The sequence below is a fragment of the Prionailurus viverrinus genome, chromosome D2 (assembly GCF_022837055.1).
Source record: "Prionailurus viverrinus isolate Anna chromosome D2, UM_Priviv_1.0, whole genome shotgun sequence".
Taxonomy (NCBI): Eukaryota; Metazoa; Chordata; class Mammalia; order Carnivora; family Felidae; genus Prionailurus; species Prionailurus viverrinus.
In genome coordinates, this window is record NC_062571.1 from 62,520,580 (window position 1) to 62,539,726 (window position 19,147).

A 19,147-nucleotide genomic window follows, 5' to 3' on the forward strand; every position below is an offset into this window, starting at 1 on the left:
GGGGATACTTAACAGTGAAGGAGTTGTGCAAGGAACTTTACAGAGGCTGGAAGTGTGATCTAGTGCCAATGAGAAGGCAACTTAAGAGCATCTGCGGCCCTTTACTGTCCTCCTTCTCCCCTTAGCTGCACCTCCAAGTAATCCAAGCCCTTTAGAGCCAAACAGGCCTCAACATCAGGCCTTGTCCCAGGCAGCTCCCTCTGGGACAGGTCCCTTTTCCTGGGCAGATAGGCTGAGTGGTGGATTATTTTTAGAAGAAATCAATTTCTACTTGGAGACCAAGAGCCTCTCTTCTCCCTACTCCCAACTTAACATCTGAAATGCCCTTAGAAGCCCTCTCTAGCAACTGACGTGGTTTCCAGAAGTGTTTGGAATAGCTGTTGAATTGAATTGCTCTATTGATCAAGCAAATCATGGTAGAACATAGTCTCCTTCTTCCTGCCGGGGCCCTAAAGATTTTAGAAGGCAGCTGAGGAGGGGCTGGGAGGGTGGCAGAGCCCTCTGGGGTAGGCAGAAAACCCAGTCAAGCCTGTTGTGTGCCCCAGATGGTCTAAAACAGCATATTCCAAAAGACACTTCTGTCATGATAGAAATTCTCTGTATCTGCTCAATATGTAGCCACTAGCCACTATGACTATTGAACACTTAGAATATAAGCAAGTATGGGGCACCTGGGTGGCTCAGTTGGTTAAGCATGCGACTTGATTTTGGCTCAGGTCATGATTTCAAAGGGTGGGCTCTGTGCTCACCAGGGAGCCTGCTTGAGATTCATTTTCATTCCCTCTCTCTGTCTCTTTCTCACTCTCTCTGCCCCTTGCCCTCTCACACATGCATGCATGCTTGCTTTCTCTCTCTCTCAAAATTAAATAAACTTTATATAAAAGAAGAATATAGCAAGTATGACCAATAAAGTAAATCTAATTTGATTCTTAAAAATGAATTAAACAAAGGGCGTCTGGGTGGCTCAGTTGGTTGATTATCTGACTTCGGCTCAGGTCATGATCTCATGGTTCATGAGCTGGAGCCCCACGTCGGGCTCTGTGCTGACAGAACCTGCTTCAGATTCTGTGTCTCCCTCTCTCTCTGCCCCTCCCCTACTTGTGCCCTTTCTCTGCCTCTGTCTCTCTCTCTCTCTGTCTCTCTCTGTCTCAAAAATAAATACATGTTAAAAAAAAATTTAAAAATTAATTAAATTTAATTTCAAACTTTTTAATTAATTTAAATGTAAATGTAAATGTAAATAGCCATGTGTGGCTAGTGGCTACCACAGTGAACAGCACAGGTGAAGGGCTCCATACCCGGTGCTTCCCGGGGGCAGGAAGAGGGGCCACATTCAGTGCACAGCCCCTGGTGTGTGGAGGCAGAACCACTGGGGCTGAAGGCTGAAGGCAGAAGATATGAGGAGAGGAGAGGGTTTGGGGCAGAGTAGAGGGTCTTATCCTGATACCCTTGGAAGGATATCAGGGGGGTATGAATGACCAAAAAAGGTCATTAGAATTATATATGTACATTCATGCCTTTGTCTGGGGAGACAGTCTTTGTCTTTCATTAGAAGCAGAAAAAATCTCTGATCTTCAAAATAAGATAAAATAACTCCTTGATCTGTCAGTTTCCACTTACTTCTTCAGGGATGCCTGCTTTGATCCCAGAGTATGTTTCCCTGTAGTATCTCTATGGTACTTCTCTTTGTAGCATTTGAAATAGTATGAAATTATATATATATAATATATATATATATTATATATATATACATTTATATATATATTTATAAAATATATATTTATTTTGCTTTTGCTCATCAATAAATCCCCAGAGCCCAGCATACTTCCTGGGACATAGAAGATAGGCACTTAGATTGGATAGATTAGATGGATGGATGATGGATGGATGGATGATGGACGGATGGATAGGAGGCAGGCATGTTTAATGAATAAACAAATTTACAAAGAAATTAGGGACATACTTTACCCCAATAACTATAATTTTCAAAAAACAACCAAATACCCACAAACGGTTGTGGGGGTATGGGGCTATATCACTCGAGACTGCTGTCCCAATCAAACCATATAGGTTTTGTTCCCTCCTCCCAAGAGGAGTGCTCTTTCTTTTCTCTCCATCCATAACATGCTGCTTGTCCCTCAATCAAGTGTTTATTTCATTTCCAGTAGACTTCACTGCCTAAAAGTCTGCTTTCCCCACCAGACTTCTGGAAGGAAGGGACCTTGTCCTTCTCAACTTAGCATTCCTCAGCTTGTGCCACTTCCATCCTGAAGAAGTGCAAATATGTAGGAGGGCGTAACACAGGCCCATCCACTCTTACCCTGAGCCAGCCTGGCTTATTCATCTTTATTCTTCCATCCTCACCATTTACAGTCAGGGTAAGGCTGTTAGATTAAGCAAGTGAAGACATAGGACACACAACAACATGTGAATTTCAGATAAACAATGAATTGCTTTTTTAGTATAAGTATATCCCATGCAATATTTGGGACACACTTACAGTGAAAAAAAAGTATTGTTCCTCTGAAATTCAAAATTAACTGGAGGAGTGCTTGGGTGGCTCAGTTGGTTGAGCGTCCGACTTCAGCTCAGGTCACGATCTCACGGTCTGTAAGTTTGAGCCCCGTGTCGCATCGGGCTCTGTGCTGACAGCTCAGAGCCTGGAGCCTGCTTCGGATTCTGTGTCTCCCTCTCTCTCTGCTCCCTACCCCACTCATGCTCTGTCTCTCTCTTCCTGTCAAAAGTAAATAAACATTAAAGGGGCGCCTGGGTGGCTCAGTCGGTTGAGCATCCGACTTCGGCTCAGGTTATGATCTCGGGGTCTGTGAGTTCGAGACCCACCTCAGGCTCTGTGCTGACAGCTCAGAGCCTGGAGCCTGCTTTGGATTCTGTGTCTCCCTCTCTCTCTGCCCCTCCCCCACTCATGCTCTGTCTTTCTCTCTCTGTTAAAAATAAATAAACATTAAAACATTAAAAAAAACATTTAAAAAAATTAACTGGACATCTCATATTTTATCTGGTGACCCTACTCCAGGGCCTCAAGGGTAGCAGATAGCCTGTCAGTAAGGCATATGGGTGGTGTGGGGGACAGAGGTGAATGTGGATGGAGATAAATGACCAGCCCAGTATAGTCCTAAGGGTTCAGGTAAGTGTAGAATGGGCAGTTACCAGGTTATCTGTGGACTCTCATCCACAATGCCACGAATGAGCCAGCTCCCCCATGCTCCACCAGAGGACTCCTCATTAATGCCACGGGTCACATGAAAGAGACACTGTCTCTCTCCAAACACAAGTCGTTTGGCTCCTGTGTCCCCCCGCCTGCCTCCTGCTCAGGGCTGCTTGTCCCGGTGTGTGCCTGAGATAGTCCATTCCCAAGGATAAATTTGCTCATTTAAGCCTCACAACAACCCTACTGGGTGGGTACTATTCAAATCTACATTCCACAGATGGGAAAGAGAACCTAGAAAAGTTAAGGAATGTTTCCAGAGCTACAAGGTGGTGGAGCCAGTAACCAGTCCTAGGCAATGTGTCCCCAGTGCCTAAGCTTGAAGCCACTCTCTCACTAGAAAGCCCAATTGCGAGGGCACCAGTGACTAGAGATGGAGTTAGCATTACCATTTTTCTTCCTCTACAGGAGTCGCCATATTAAAATCAGCAACCCTGATAAATAAGAAAGGCTTTCCAAAATGAATGCCACTAAAAGTCATGTCATGAGTTCTGTAAAATGGGTTCACAAAGATGTTATGCTTGGCTCAAAGGTTAAATTCCGAAGGACCCTTTCCAAACTGTATCTCCAAGGCAGTGATGACCCACGTGGACAGGCCTGGCCATGCTCACGTCTAGAGCCAGTGCATCACACAAGCTGACCCATGCTGTGCGTCCCCTCCCAACACACAGGAAATAAGCCCTCCAGGCAAGGAAGAAGTAGGGGGAGTAGCATTCCTTTCTTGTGAGGTTCTGTAACTAGGGAGGGGATGGGGGCACAGAACAGAAGGGTGGGGGAAGAAAAGCTCTGATTTGAGAGTTTCCGTTGGCTCTGAGACTCCCTCTGGCTCATCAATGAGTCCTTTCAGGGTTCCCTCTCCCCAACTAACTTATCATTTCCTGTCCCGCACACTACATCCATTGATGGGGTATCAGCAAATCCCACCAGTTTATACCAGAAGGACCCAAGGAGACTGGACAGCAATGGGGGAGGTGAGGAGAAGAGGCAGGAAAGTAAGGAGTGGCTTTCCATCCCATATTATCGGATTAAGACAGGATTTACTGTAATACAGGAAGCTGGCTCACCTTTGACTCATCTCGTTGGTAGAGTGATAAGGACAATGGGATAGTCAGGTACTTAAGGGCAAACATGCAGGCCTGGCCTCTCCAAGGTGACTCACCACCAAAGCCTGCAAATGAACGAGTAGAGCCTGGTTGTGAGGACCAGAAGTAGGTGTCTCTTCTTTGTGTTTTTATTGGCTTACACCAGGCTTATAGCCCTAAGGAAGAATCTAGAAACTCTCAGTTTTCCCTTCCTGGTATTGGAAGGGTTGCTGTTCAACTCACACTAATTCTGCCTTGTCTGGTGCCTGACTCTGTTACAGAGGCATAGGCCCCCTAGTGGTCACATCTGTGCTACGTGACCTTCTACTCCGGGCCACTCTGATTGGTCCAGAGAGGGCACGTGGCCAAAATCAGGCCAATCCGAGTCTTCCCTGGGATTTTTCAACTTGAAACACTCAGTCAGAGACAGTCTCTCAGGTGTTGGGAACTACAAGATATGAAATTCGGGAGTTGTTGACAGCCAAGTTCCTCAGAAATCTGAGGGCAGTGCCCAGAGAGAAGCAGAGAGCAGACAGACAGAAAGCAGCTGTAGTTTTGGGTGTTCTTGGAGCCCACTGCCTCACTCCCCTCTTTACCACCTAGCCAACTACACAACCTTCTGTGGTATACCCTTCCAACCAAATCTCCTTTTAGTGTGAGCCAGTAGGAGTGTAAAACTACCACTTGTAATTCAAAAAGGCCTAACCAAATTAGGTAGCATCAAGGGAGGTGTCTGCAGTGGAGCTGTGGGATCCCTAGTACCATCCCCCTGTGCAGACATCCCTGTGTATATTAGAGAGTCACACACATCATATACATGTACAAACATGGCAGCAAGAGCCTTATTCGGCTAGCCAGACACAGTGGTATGCCCAGTTTGTGTCTGTAGTTCAAGAAACTGCTTATTTTCTGTTTCTGTCTCTCCCGTGTGTTTGCTTTTCTTTGCCTGCAAAGATGTAGTGGCTTGTGTCTCACCCTGGATGTTTATAGACACATGTCTGCTCATGCACACAGCACCCACGGCCATCCTCCTGCCTCTCCACCCTGGTTTCCTAACCCCCAGGCAAAGGAGGGCGACAAAGCTTGACTGTTAAGACCATCAGATGAAGCCAACAAATACCTGTGTCTGCCTGCGACATTAAAGACTGAGCCAAGCTCAGCTAGACAGGTGAGGTTCCCTAATTTGTCCCTCTGTTCTGACCTGGATGCTGACCCTGAGAGTTCTGACAGGGGTTCTCCAGCTGAGTAAGGACATGACAGAGGCCAGCCCAGCAGAGACTCAGGCCACGGTGGCTGGAACTGGGTACCATCCAAACTTAGACCAACTCACCTGCAGGTCAAAGAACTTGCTGTACCTCCGGTAGATGGTCTGGGATGTGGAGTCGGACCAGGTCACATTGATGATGTACACCTGTGGGGAAAAGGTAAGCACAAATGAGCGGGTGACTAAGGCTGAGCTTCAAGCTGTACCAGGCATCATTTAACATGACTGTGGGTGCACCATGGCCAGGACCATTCTTCTCATCTCTGTCCCCAAGACCTAGCACAGTGTCAGGTACCACACAGATGTTACACATGTTTATTTAAATACACACACACACACGCACACACACCTAGAAAGATATCCAATAAACTACTAAGGATGATTATCTTAGGAGAGTAGGATTACAAGTGGTTTTAATTTCCTTCATTTCATTTGTATGTATTTTATAAAACAAACACAAAATTGGAGTTGTCAAAAATGTCCACTGGTTCTCAAACTTTACAGTGAATCAGATTCTGTAAGAGGCCTTTCTAAATTGCAGATGCTGGGGCCCCACTCTCTGAAATTCTGCATAAGTAGACCAGGGGTTTTAGGACTCAAGCAACTACATTTTAATTTTTTTAAGGCTTTATTTTTATAGAGCAGTTTTAGATTCATAGCAAAATTGAGCAGAAAGTACAGAGAGTTCCCATATACTCCCTGCTCTCTCCCACCACTTGAGTGGTACATTTGTTAAAATTGGGCATCTATACTTTTTTTTCCCCAAGATTTTATTTAAATTCAAGTTAGTTAACATATAGGGTAATATTTCAGGAGTAGACTTTAGTGATTCATCACTTACATATAACACCCAGTGCTCATCCCAACAAATGCCATCCTTAATGCCCATCACCCATTTAGTTCATCCCCCCACCAACTCCCCTCCAGCAACCCTTAGTTTGTTCTCTATCATTAAGAGTGTTTATGGTTTGCCTCTCTCTCTTTTTTTTATCTTATTTTGTTTTTCTGTCCCTTTCCCTACACATTTTTTCTGTTTCTTAAATTCCACATATGAATGAAATCATATGATATTTTCTCTGACTGGCTTATTTGGCTTAGCATGATACACTCTAGTTCCATCCATGCTGCAAATGGCAAGATTTCATTCTTTTTCATCACCGAGTAATATTCCATTGTATAATCTTCTTTATCCATTCATCAGTCAATGGACACTTTGGCTCTTTTCATAATTTGGCTATTATTGATAGTGTTGCTATAAACACTGGGGTGCATGTGCCCCTTTGAATCAGCATTCCTGTCTCCTTCAGATAAATACCTAGTAGTGCAATTGCCGGGTCATAGGGTAGTTCTCTTTTTAACTTTTTGAGGAACCTCCACACCATTTTCCAGAGTGGCTGCACCAGTTTGCATTCCTACCAGCAGTGCAAAAGGGTTCCCCTTTCTCCACATCCTCACCAACATCTATTGTGTCCCGAGTTGTTAATTTTAGCCATTCTGACACGTGTGAGGTGATATCTCATTGTGGTTTTGATTTGTATTTCCCTGATGATGAGTGAGGTTGAGCATTTTTTCATGTGTCTGCTCGCCATTTGTATGTCTTCTTTGGAGAAATGTCTGTTCATGACTTCTGCCCATTTCTTAACTGGATTATTTATTTTTGGGGTGTTGAGTTTGATAAGTTCTTTATAGATTTTGGACATTAGCCCCTAATCCAATATGTCATTTGCAAATGCCTTCTCCCATTCTGTAGGTTGCCCTTTAGTTTTGTTGACTGTTTCCTTCGCTGTGCAGAAGTTTTTTTATCTTGATGAGGTCCCAATAGTTCATTTTTGCTTTTGTCTCCTGGCACCTGTACTTTTAACAAACCACTTCTACTGTAGTTGATTCTCAAAACCCACCCTGAAAAGCACTTCAGGTGACCATAAGCAATTCAGAGATGTGCAATTCATCCCAGTATTCCTACGCCTTAACTCAGGGCCAGGCACAGACCAGAGCGGGTGCTCAGAAAACGTTTTGCTGCATTGGAGCACCTGAATGGCTCAGTCAGTTGAGCGTCCGACTTTGGCTCAGGTCATGTTCTCACGGTGAGTGAGTTTGAGCCCCACGTCAGGCTTTGTGCAGACAGCTCAGAGCCTGGAACCTGCTTCGGATTCTGTGTCTCCCTCTCTCTCTGTCTCTCCCCCATTCACACTCTGTTTCTGTCTCTCTCAAAAATAAACATTAAAAAAAAAAAAGGAGAAAATATTTTGCTGCGCTGAACAATCAAACTACCCTCTGGATGAGAGGCAGATTTGCAGGGGAGATGTCAGTGCACGTAAGATTTTTAAACTTGTCGGAAATGAAGGCGTTTCAGGACCCTATTCCTAATGTCTTCCCCACTTCCCAATGCTCAGTTAGGCTCTCCAAGGCTGCTGTCCCAGGCCACTCTAGAAGGCCTACTGGCCCAAGAGGTGGGCAGGCCTCCTGGCTGGAGAAAGAGAAAGTCCCCTGCCACATAATCTGGCCTACTGTCCCTACCATTTCTGTCCCTTTTGCTGAACCCACACCAAAGACACACCCTCCTGAGGGAGGCCTCAGTGAGAGGCAGAGTCCCTTCACCCCCTCAGGACTAGTCTGCTGAACTTCCCCTCTAGTGCCTGCTATGACCTCTCTTGGGTTAAGGGCCAGCACGGAGACACAGTGAGACATCTACCTTGCTTCCTCCCTCAGAGGAGACTGAGCAGCTGTGTCCACAGCTGTGGGTCCCTTGCCAGAGCACCCATCAGAATCTCCTGGCAAGCTTCATAAAAACTCAGATTCTGGGCACCTGCCTAGTGATTCTGATTCAGTAGGTCTGAGGAGACTCCATCAGTGACAACAAAATGGGCAGAGAAGCCAGGGGTCTCAGCCATTATGAGAAGGAAAGAATGTTAGCAAAGAGAAGTAGAATTTAGATCCCTTGGCATCAGGGTAGATGAATTCACCAGAGGCCTGGAGCAGAGCTGTCTTAGTTTGTTTGGGCTACTATAAGAAAATACCATGGACTGAGTGGCTTACACAACAAACACTTATTTCTCACAGTTCTGGAGGCTGGAAGTCCAAGATCAAGGTTCCTGGTGATACCCACTTCCTGACTTGCACATGGTCAATTTGTTGCCGTATCCTTACGTGGTGGAGAGAAGGGGTTCTAGTCTCTTTCTCTTCTTACAAAGGCCCTAATCCCACCCCTGGGACTCCATCTTCACATCCTCATCTAAACCTTATCACCTCCCAAAGGCCCCACCTCAAATATCACACTGGGGATTAGGGCTTCGATGTACAAATTTGGGAAAACACAAATGTTTGGTCCACAGCAAGGGTTTTGCACACAGGGATATGGGGCTTTATGTCTGGTACTCAGTTAACATCCAAGCAAATGAGCCCTGAATCCTCAGTCCCTTCTCCCCCGCACTGAGCTCTGTTACAGAGGTAGCCTTGTTCAGAGCAGGGTTCGTTCCAAAATGCAACTGAGAGGGCCATAAAGCAAAGCAAATAGTGAGTGTTGCTCCCGTGACATGGAATATTTATGACATGTTTTGTGTGATCCTGATTAAGAACGAACATAAAGTGAAAGGCCATTCCTATCTTCACAAACCCAAAATAAACTATCGTCTATTATTATGATAGGGTTATGCTTTGCTTTATATCATATATAAACACATATCTCATATAACAAATGGTAGAAACCATTTTTAGGGAATGGTTACTTCATGCCAGCATAGCAAAACCATTGATAGGCATTAGCTCATTTAATCTATGAGGTAGCTACCATTGCTATCTCCAGTTTGTACAGGAGGAAGCCGAGGTTCAGAGAAGCTACAGAACTTGCCCAAGGTCACACAGCTAGTACAATACAGAGCAAAGGATTTGACTCAGGTCCAGTTGAGTCCAATCACCATGCTGTTTACCACACTGGACTATCTTCCTATATGTAAATTTAGGAGTGTTTTTTTTTTTTATGTTTATTTTTGAGAGAGAAGGAGTGGGGAGAGGGGCGGAGAGGGGCAGAGAGGGGCAGAGAGGGGCAGAGAGGGGCAGAGAGAGAGGGAAACAGAGAATCCGAAGCAGGCTCCGCGCTGTCAGCACAAAGCCCAACATGGGGCTCAAACCCATGAACTGTGAGACCATGACCTAAGCTGAAGTCAAACACTCAATCGACTGAGCCACCGAGGCTCCCCAGGAGTGTGGATATTTAAATCAAACTACTTAATCAGGACTAAATGATATCTTTCTTAATAAATTTCTGAGTGGCCTGAAAAGTCTGTGTACCCCTTGCACAGTGGATGAGCCTAGAGGATCATGGGGGAGTCATGTCAGTCCTGAGAGCCTGAGAGAAAGAAGAACTTGGGGCCCAGACAGAAGTCAGTGGTTAGGAATGCTACAAAACCAGACAAATGCAGAGGAAACCCTCATAACACAACTGGCTTCATTGACTGTGGCCGGATGCTCTGAAGTTTTCACTGGGGTTATAACCCACCCCATCCCCCCGGCTGACTCCCAGCTCCTTGCCCCCCAAGTCCTGCCAGCTACATCTTCCCTCCTGCAGGTCCCAGGCAGGGAGCAGATGCTGTATGTGGCCAGGTGCTGCCTTCCTGACCTCTGCCTGGGCAGAGGCACTGTAAGGAGGCCCCAAGGGGCAGTGCTCTCTCAGGAGAGAGCCTACAGACCATTAGACAGCAGCCTTTCTCCCCGGCCAGTCAAGCGGGGCCCGGAGGAAGGGCTTATCTGGGGCTTAACATGACCCATGCTCCATCCTCCCCAGTAATTAGGGGCTTCCCTTCACCTCCCAGGAAGAATTAATTATAGGCTTACAGCCTCTGGTGGCTGGGAGGTCTCTCCTTCTGCAGAGGAAGAAACTCAGACCCGGGATGGTGATTTGCCAAGGAAGAGGCACACGTTCTGGAGTCAGCCACACGTGGGTTTCACTCTCAGGACCTTCCTTACTGGCTGTGAGACCTCAGCCCAGCCCTCAGGTTTCTCTTCTCCTCAATGGGCACAGGCTTTGGGGCTCTGGGCCTGACCCACTAGGCTGGTTACCGTGGCAGGTATGCTCAACCTATTAGTGCCAGAGCTGGGACTAGAGCCCAGACCTCCCAGTTCCCAGGCCAGGGCTAACCAGCACATGGGAGCACACTCCCCCCAATCTCTTCCACCCTGTGGAAAAGTCCTTTCCCTTCACAGGGAGCCATCTCTCTCTAACCCTTGACCTGAATCCACACCAAAGACAAGCCCCCTGGAGAAAAAGCAAGAGGGCAGGGTGAAAGAGGTTGTCCACGTGACCCGTGCCAGCCACAGCCACCAGGCTGCAACCCAGCCATGCTTTCCCTCAAAACACATTTCTTTCCTTGTTGGGCAAAGGATTGCTCCTGCTAACGTCTTGCCTCCCACTTCCCATGCTCGGAGCAAGCATGAGGTGACTTGGGCGCAGGGGTACAGAAATGAGCCCCCATCCCAGGTCCTCCCAAACTTTTAGGATTTACCAGGCGCCCCCGGCCTCCTTCCTGGACAAATGCTCTAAATCCTGAGTAAGAGAAATGGTCAGAGACTTCCCTGGAAATAGAAACCCAGAGATCCAAGGACAGTCTCCAGACCACTTTCTTTTATCTGGGCAGCCTATTTCAAAGGCTTGTCTGCTTTCTTCCAAACCTTGAACCTCTTAGATTATCATTCCAGATGAGCAATGGATATGCAAAATTCCAGCCCAACCCATACACCCCCCCACCCCCACCCCCACGCCCACATTAGAGTTTCTTAAGCCTCCCTGAGCTGGCTCTAGTGGCACTAGAAACCCTAGAGATAAACCCCAGAGAAAGAGCAGGTGGAGGGGAAGGGGGACAGGGCAGAGGTCATCAGGGAAAGCCAGCTCTGTTTACCGGGCCTGCGTCAGGGGCCCAGATAAACTCTCCTCTGCTGCAGGAGCAGACGAGATAACATTACCTAGCAGCTGGTTCTCAAGAAAGGTTTGCAATTAAACATCCTGCTTCCACACACTTTGCTTGGGGTTGTGTTTCCCGGGTGGAGTTTCCCTTTCTTCTGGATTTAAAAAAAAAACATGGATTCTGTTTCCCCCATTACTGGCTGTTTCAGGCAGATGGTAGGCATCTTGGAAGCCTTGCTGTCGACCAGCAACTGCATCCAGCTTTTCTCGGAGAGGAAGCTCCTGAGTCTCATGTTCACCTGCCTCCCTTACCCTCTACAAGGAGGATCTCTACCCCAGACACAACGACGGAAACTCTCAGCAGACACCTGGCACGATGCCTTGGTCCAACCGGAGTGCCCACCCACTCCGGACCACCTTCCGTCTGCTCAGCTCATCAGGCCCAGAAATGTCTGAGACTGCCACGGCTTCCAAGTCTTGCTCGTTTCAACAAGAAAACAGTCATGATGCAAATTAGACCCACAGCTCAACTCCAGAGCACCGAGAATGAAACCCAGCCCAGTTCCTGTGGAGGACTACAGGCTGCGACCAATGAATGACCCAAAGATATGGCCCAACTGTTCTTAGAAGGCCTAGGACCTGCCCCATGTTTAATTAGAAAGTGCCAGTAAGGGGTGCCTAGGTGGTTCCATCGGTTAAACGTCTGACTTCTGCTCAGGTCATGATCTCGCAGTTCATGGGTTTGACCCCCATGTCAGGTGGGCTCTGTGCTGACAGCTCAGAGCCTGGAGCCTGCTTCGAATTCTGTGTCTCCCTCTCCTTCTGCCCCTCCCCACTCACACTCCATCTCTCTCTCTCTCTCTCTCTCTCTCTCTCCCTCTCCCTCTCCCTCTCCCTCTTTCTCTCAAAGATAAACAAACATTAAACAAAAAATTTTTAAATGCCAGTAAATACCAATTGTTCCCTGTGCTGACAAAAAGTACAGTTTTTTTTTTTTATTTGTCTTACTATTTATTTATTTTTGAGAGAGAGAGACAGACCATGAGTGAGCAAGGGGCAGAGAGAGAAGGAGACAAAATCTGAAGCAGGCTCCAGGCTCTGAGCTGTCAGCACAGAGCCTGATGCGGGGCTCTAACCCACAAACCACGAGATCATGACTTGAGCTGAAGTTGGACCCTTAACCGACTGAGCTACCCAAGTGCCCCCAAAAAGTACAGTTAGAGGCAAGGAGTTAGGAACTATGGAAGAACTCATATATCTTTGTGGCACTATGGCTCAGTTTACTAAGGAAGACCTTATTTTCCCTGGACCCTTGCCAGCTGCCCCTGCCCCAAGGCCAAATGGAAACTCGGTGACAATCTTCCTTCACCTGCTCACACTATAGTCCATCAGTTAGCTAAGACTAGGGCCAGTGAATACTGCTATACACGGTGTTCACCGTCCAAAGATGTCCAGCCAAGGGGACAAGTAGGGGCTGAAATCTAACCCATACCCTGCACCTCAAACTGTGTATGTCGGCTGGAAGCTGCGGGGAAAGGGGTGCTTTTTCTAATGAACAACACAGTGGTTCCGGTCAGGACACAGCACCCTGTTCCCCTGGGTGGGTTGTCACTGCTCTTTAGGGCCCCTGAGGTCACAATATCTCCTCAGGACCCAGTTCTTCAACCCCCTCCAAATCTTCTAGATGGAGGGATGCTTAACGTTTGGAACTGACTGCTAAACGATTTGGCCCCAAAAGTCTGAAAGAACAGAGACAGTAAAGGGGGGTTTACATCTGGGGACATGATGGTTGCTCTGGCTCCTGGCTGGAATGGTTTCATCATGCCAAATTCTCCGAGAAGGTGGCGCCAGCCTGTCTCAGGTACCAATCAGCTCTAACCTTCTATTCAAAGGGCCCCCATGTACGACATTCTACCCCAGGGAGGGGAGGAGTGGAACATAAGTTCCAAATTAGGCCAGACTGACCTCTGAGGTCCAGACCACCTGGCAAGGCAGAAGACCCCAGGGCTTTGCCCCCAATGCAAGTGGCTACACCAAACACTGGGACGAGGCCCCCTTTCCTCCCTGCTAGGGCCCATAGAAACCCATAGTAAACAGTGGAGGCCGTGGTGTCAAAGGTGTCACCTTGATGGCACCCAGAATCCACCATCTGACCTGGATCCACTGGCCTAGAAAGTCTGTGTCCATCTCTTGTGGTGCCCATAGTCTTTTTTTCACAATTAACCAGTTCTTATATCTCCCTTTGTTTGGTAATTGTTGGCTCAGAACAACCCAGCAATGGACACATGCTGTGTCCCGGTCTATTTAACACACTCAGTATGTCCCTCCCAGCAGCAAGGGCAGCAAACATCTTCCCCAGCAACCCTGGAGTTCTCTCAGTCCTCAGGGCACACTGAAATAACGACTGACTGGTAGATCTACTGGGTGAAAATCCGGGGGGTTTGAAGCACCAAAGAGGTCACTAGCAGCAAATTTTGCCCCAACCCCAGAAGCAAATTCCCAGTGGCCAAGGGTAGAACACAAACATATCTGGCTCAGTGCAAGCATCTTTGCCAACCTAAAACCCAGTCGGCAAAATCAAGTTCAATAGCCTGTGGCCACTTGGCTAAAGTTTCTGAGCACTCTCAGGGTCTGGCCCTATTAAAATTCCAACCCCTCCTCTAGGGTGGGTGCTTGTTCTTAGAGTGGGGAGGATGGTGATGCTGCAGATTTGGGGGAACAACCACAACCTGGAAGCCCGGACTCGGAGGGTGACCCCCGGCCCAGCATGCACATGTACACATTGACCACTGGGTTAATGACCAGGTGGTAGAACCTTTCCAGTCCTCAGACCACCCTACTCCAAGCTCCCTCTGGACCTCATGTTTATGGACCGGTCACAGTAAATGCAGCTGCAGCCACCCCAGGAAGGCTCCGGGAGGGGTGGGGCATGTGGTAGGAGGGGCATGTGCTCCTCCCAGAACTACCCATCCACCAGCCACCAAAACACAGACACTGCCACTGCAGGCGTGCACTAATTGGCCCTCATCTTGGATAAAGGCTTTTCAAAGGGGGTTGGAGAGAAGACAGTCAGCAGGCTCCTGTACCATATAAAACAACTTCAAGAGTGTTTTGTGGGTATCCATCACACTCAGTGTGGGTACCTGCTATTGTCAGCATGGATCATGGGCCTTGACTGTATTTAGCTTGGAGGGCAGTGGGTAGGCAAGAAGGTCTGGAAAAAGCCTCCATATTGCTTGTGCCTCCACTTACTACTCTGCAAGAAGGGGATACAGTAGTTACCTCACCTTTGGGCAGTTGTGAGGATTCAGTGAGCTAATCCTGTATCTCCCCATAAGAATGGAAGCTCCCGAAGGCTGATTATGGTATCCTAATGCTCATCATGGTATTTTATGCCAAAGAGGTGCTCACTTAGTGTCCCTTAAGTAAGTCAAGGGACAAAACAATCAGCAAATGTTGACTGAGTGCTTACCTAGTACGTGGTTTTGTGCCAAGCTAAAAATGAGGCAAAGTCCCTGACCTCCAGGCTCTTACAGCTCAGCCAGACAAATCAAATAGGGAAACAGTGTGCAATGGAGTCATGGGGTGCCAAAAAGTGAGGCCCAGAAAGGACCAAAGGTTGGCACCACGGAGGAGGAAGACAGCCTTGAAAGCATTTGAAGGAATTAAATGTTAGTGCCAACACTGCTCTGCTGTGTGGGCTTGGGCAAGTGCCATAGCTTCTCTGAGTCAGCTAAGTGTGGTTTATAATGGGAACTTCTCATCAGATGTGACGATGGACATGAGGTGCTCAGTACAGGGCCTGGCACATGGCAATCACCCAACCAACATTAGCTATTTAGACACCCAGGAAGAGAGAGAGAGAGCATGAACCAACTTCTTTCCCTTTGCCATGAGACATGGATCAGGACACCAGGAATTGGAAAAGGAAGTGGGAAACAGGGATGCAAATGGACAAGGGCGAATGCACACGCGCACGCACACACACACACGCGCGCGCACGCACACACACACACACATACACGGCAGTGGCGGAACCAGCACTGGCCTGGGAAAGCAGAAAGCACCAACATTAACTGCTGCCTGGAGCCAGGAAAACAATGGCCATCCTAAGGAGCACTCGCTGAAAGGACGGGCGAGCTGTGGCAGGCCTCTCTGGGTAGGAGGCTTTTTTTCTTCTTTATTTCATATTTCCTGCAGGGAAAATGAGTGTCTAAAGCAGGAGCTCCCAGGATTTACAAACCCTACACGGACTTTAAAAAAAGGGTTCAGCTGTCCCAGCTCTGTCTATATAATTCTGTTTTTATGACCCTTTTTCTTAGATTGGTTTCACTGGGAAGAACGCTAATTGCCACACTCACTTTATAGAGCACTTACTGCTCTATAGGCATTCTAGGCCTAGCATTCTAGGCCTTGCTGAGCACTTTAGTCAGATTATCTCACTGAATCCTTACAATCAGGGAGGCAAGTGTTGTTATCATCTTCAGCCCACAAATGAAGACACCTAGGGAGGTAACTGGTCTACCTAGCTTATACTGGCAGCAGGCCATGAAGCTCAGCTTCCAATGTGCCACTGACGACACAGTCAGATGTCATCCTCTTCAATAACTACAGAAGACTTGCTGGAACAAGCCAGAGTCCCTGTCACAAGGGTTCGTCCTCATGGTTCAATGCTCTGTCAAGGGGTTACTTCATGTGTGGGTGATCTATCAGTCAGCACTGAGGTCACCCATGCACCACGCTGGTAAGGAGGCCTGCGTGGGGACCAGCACTCTATCTTGCATGATCTGAGTTACTCTAAGTAACTCAGATGAAAAGTTCTTACTCTCTCTGAGCCTCACTCTCCATCCATAAAACAGGGGTGCTAATAACTGCTTCCCTGTGAAGATTAATGAGAACAGAAGAACCACCAACCAGTGCTTGGGATCCCATAGCTGCTCAGTAAATGTGATCTCCATTTTCCATCTCCTCCTTCATAGTGCCTGGCATGGTCTTTTGCGCTTAGAATTTTAGCCTCTTCCCTAGAAGTTTCTGGAGGCACCAGTTAGCCTGGGTCTTGAAAGGAACCCACTTTGGGTTTCTAGAGCCCTGGGCGTGGTCCCTACTACATGCTTTCCAGAGTCCCTGAGGGCCCATGGTCGAACCTTTGTACCTTCCTCCCTCCAACTGTGCCACCACCCTCTGGTCCCAAGCCAGCTCTGATCAGAGCAGACAGGTCTGACCACCTTGCAACAGCGGGTGCTCCAATGGAGAGGCAGCAATAGGCAGTGAACATCTTGGCTCATGCCCAGGAGCCCAGAAAGGGTGGCAGTACGCCCAGACCAGGGGGAGAAGGCTCACCCTACTATGAAAACTGAGAAAAACTCTAGATGCATGTTGTCATTCGGGAGCTAGAGTCCTGGAAACCTTAAACAAAAGTTTCCTCTCCTGATCCAAAAAAAGGGTCATCCTCCTGGGCTTTCACGGGGTTTGGATGTAGCCCAGTGGGTCCAGAAAAGGATGAGAAATGAGGATTCTCACTCCACACACTCTCAAGTCAATGACTGACCTGGGCCCGCTGACCTGGACACACACATCCTGCGAGCGTGCCCCACTCCCTCGTCACACCCTGGAGAACAAGGCAAAGGTTAACACACACAGCTTGGTTTCCTCTTCCTGGGAAACAGAGCAGCTGGGCAAGGCCAGAGGCCAGTGGCCTCCTCCACACACAGTGCGCAGGGGAAATGACCCCAGTGTTTCCTCCCCACCATCTGACACACTCACACCTTCCTTTCTGCTGTGCTCAGCAAAGATCAACTTTTGACACAGGGCACATAGCTGTTATTAGGAATTTTGTTAAAAGGGACAGAGGGGAACAGAGTGGAACAATTGTTTTGGAAAGCATTTTGGCAATCTCTATCCCAAACTTACATTGCCCTTGACTGAGTAATTTCACCTCTAATAATTTATCCACACAAGTGTGGGTATGCATGGGTGTGCACATGTGTGTGTGTGGTATGTGTGTTGTGTTTATATATATAAAGATGCTTATGGCAGCACTGGTTGCAAAAATAAATAAAAAATAAGGAATACTGAATGTCTAGTGATTTTATAAGTGGTCAAATAAATTACGATTCACACGCCCATTCAAGAGAAGGTGGATCTTTCTGGGTCATTTTGGTAAAAATGTCCACAGTACACTGAGAAAAGAAAACAAAAGAGATTACAAAACAGTATGTATGCAATATGATTAGATTTATTTGGGGAGATGGGTGTATGGGGGGGTTTGTGTGAGTGCACATACAGGTACATTTGAAAAGTCTGGAAAAAAAATACAACGAACTGATAAGTAGTTATTTGGGTTAAGAAAAGGAGAAATGGAATAATTTCACTTTATACATTTCTATCTTGTTTTATTTCTTCTGGACATGTATGCCTTTCATAATTTAAAGCAAAATTTCCATCTTATAAAATAATTGTGTCTTAGCTAATGTCGGCTCCTAAATATTCTGCTAACATCCAGCATTTGCTCCTTCTTGGGGGGCAGCAGGGGACTTCTGTTCAATGTTGAGCCCTTGAAGCCAAGGTCTGCACCCTGTGCACACATACAATCCCCGCCAAGTGCTTTAAAAACACTGCCTCCCAGGCCTTATCCCACATCATTTAAATCAGAATCTTAGAAGGTAGGATGGACACTGGTAGTTTTTGGAGTTCCCCAGGTGACTCTACTGGTTGTTACAGGTTGACAACCACTAAGGGGAACCAGTACCAAAAATACCAACGAGCTAGCTGAAAGAAATACTCATTAAACAGAAAGCAACATGATGGTATAATTTGTACTATGAACAGTCAGCTCTGCCTTCAAGAGCACTAGTGAGAGAGTTTGTAGTCAGTGATTTTTCTGAAAGTTCCACTGACAATTTTGGAATTCACCAGCTCAAATGGGGAAAAGAAAACAAGGAGCTCATTTGTTCTGAGCTATGGCTGTGTTTCGCTTTCTTTGGCAGCCAGTGACCATCCTCCCCTCCGCAGAACCTACAGCAGTGCCTGAGGGGTCAGAGCCCAGCCCTTCTCGGCTCTAGGAGAAACAGCTGACAGAATTAGAGGTGCTGAACCCAGAAAAAGTATTTAAGGGACATACGACAGCTGGTTTCATATATTTAAACAACTACGAATATGGGAGGTTCAACTCCATTTGTACCCAAAGGAAGGTGGTGGGTGATGAGTGCAAATTATAGGAAAGCAGGTCCTTCCTAATGTCAGGAAGAACCTTCCAGCCAGAGTGGCCCCAGGATGGAAGGGGCTGTCTTAGGAAGGAATGGGATGATTCCTTCTGTGTCAGGAGATGACTGAACTCCTATCTGTGACATTGCTGGAAAATCCCTTCCCACTCAGCCCTCCAACCTCCCACTGTATGAGGCCAGAAACTCAAATTTTTAGCAAAATACACTAGGAATGCAGCTCCTTTAATAAAAAGTTTTCCGCTCTCAACAAATTTGGCCTGAGCACCAGCTGAGTGCCAGTCTGTCTTCATGGAGCTTGCATGGGGAACATCAGGTACACATATAATCATTTCTGATGGTCCAATAAAATGGAGTATAGTCACAAGAGGGGAAGTGGCTACTTTAGACACATGGTCAGGGAAGGCCTTTCTCAGGAGTGGATGTTTGTGTTGAGACCAGAATGCAAAGAGCAAAGCA

General features: G+C 47.2%; 1 protein-coding gene across 3 annotated transcripts in view; it reads right to left on the reverse strand.

Annotated features, from left to right (window-relative positions):
• SH3PXD2A (SH3 and PX domains 2A) overlaps positions 1 to 19,147 on the reverse strand; it is a 242,582-nt gene that overhangs the window by 182,957 nt on the left and 40,478 nt on the right. For all 3 annotated transcript variants that reach the window (XM_047824949.1, XM_047824947.1, XM_047824948.1), the window contains exon 2: positions 5,639 to 5,719. In XM_047824949.1, coding sequence (XP_047680905.1) covers positions 5,639 to 5,719 — 81 coding nt within the window. The remainder of the gene's footprint in view (positions 1 to 5,638; positions 5,720 to 19,147) is intronic.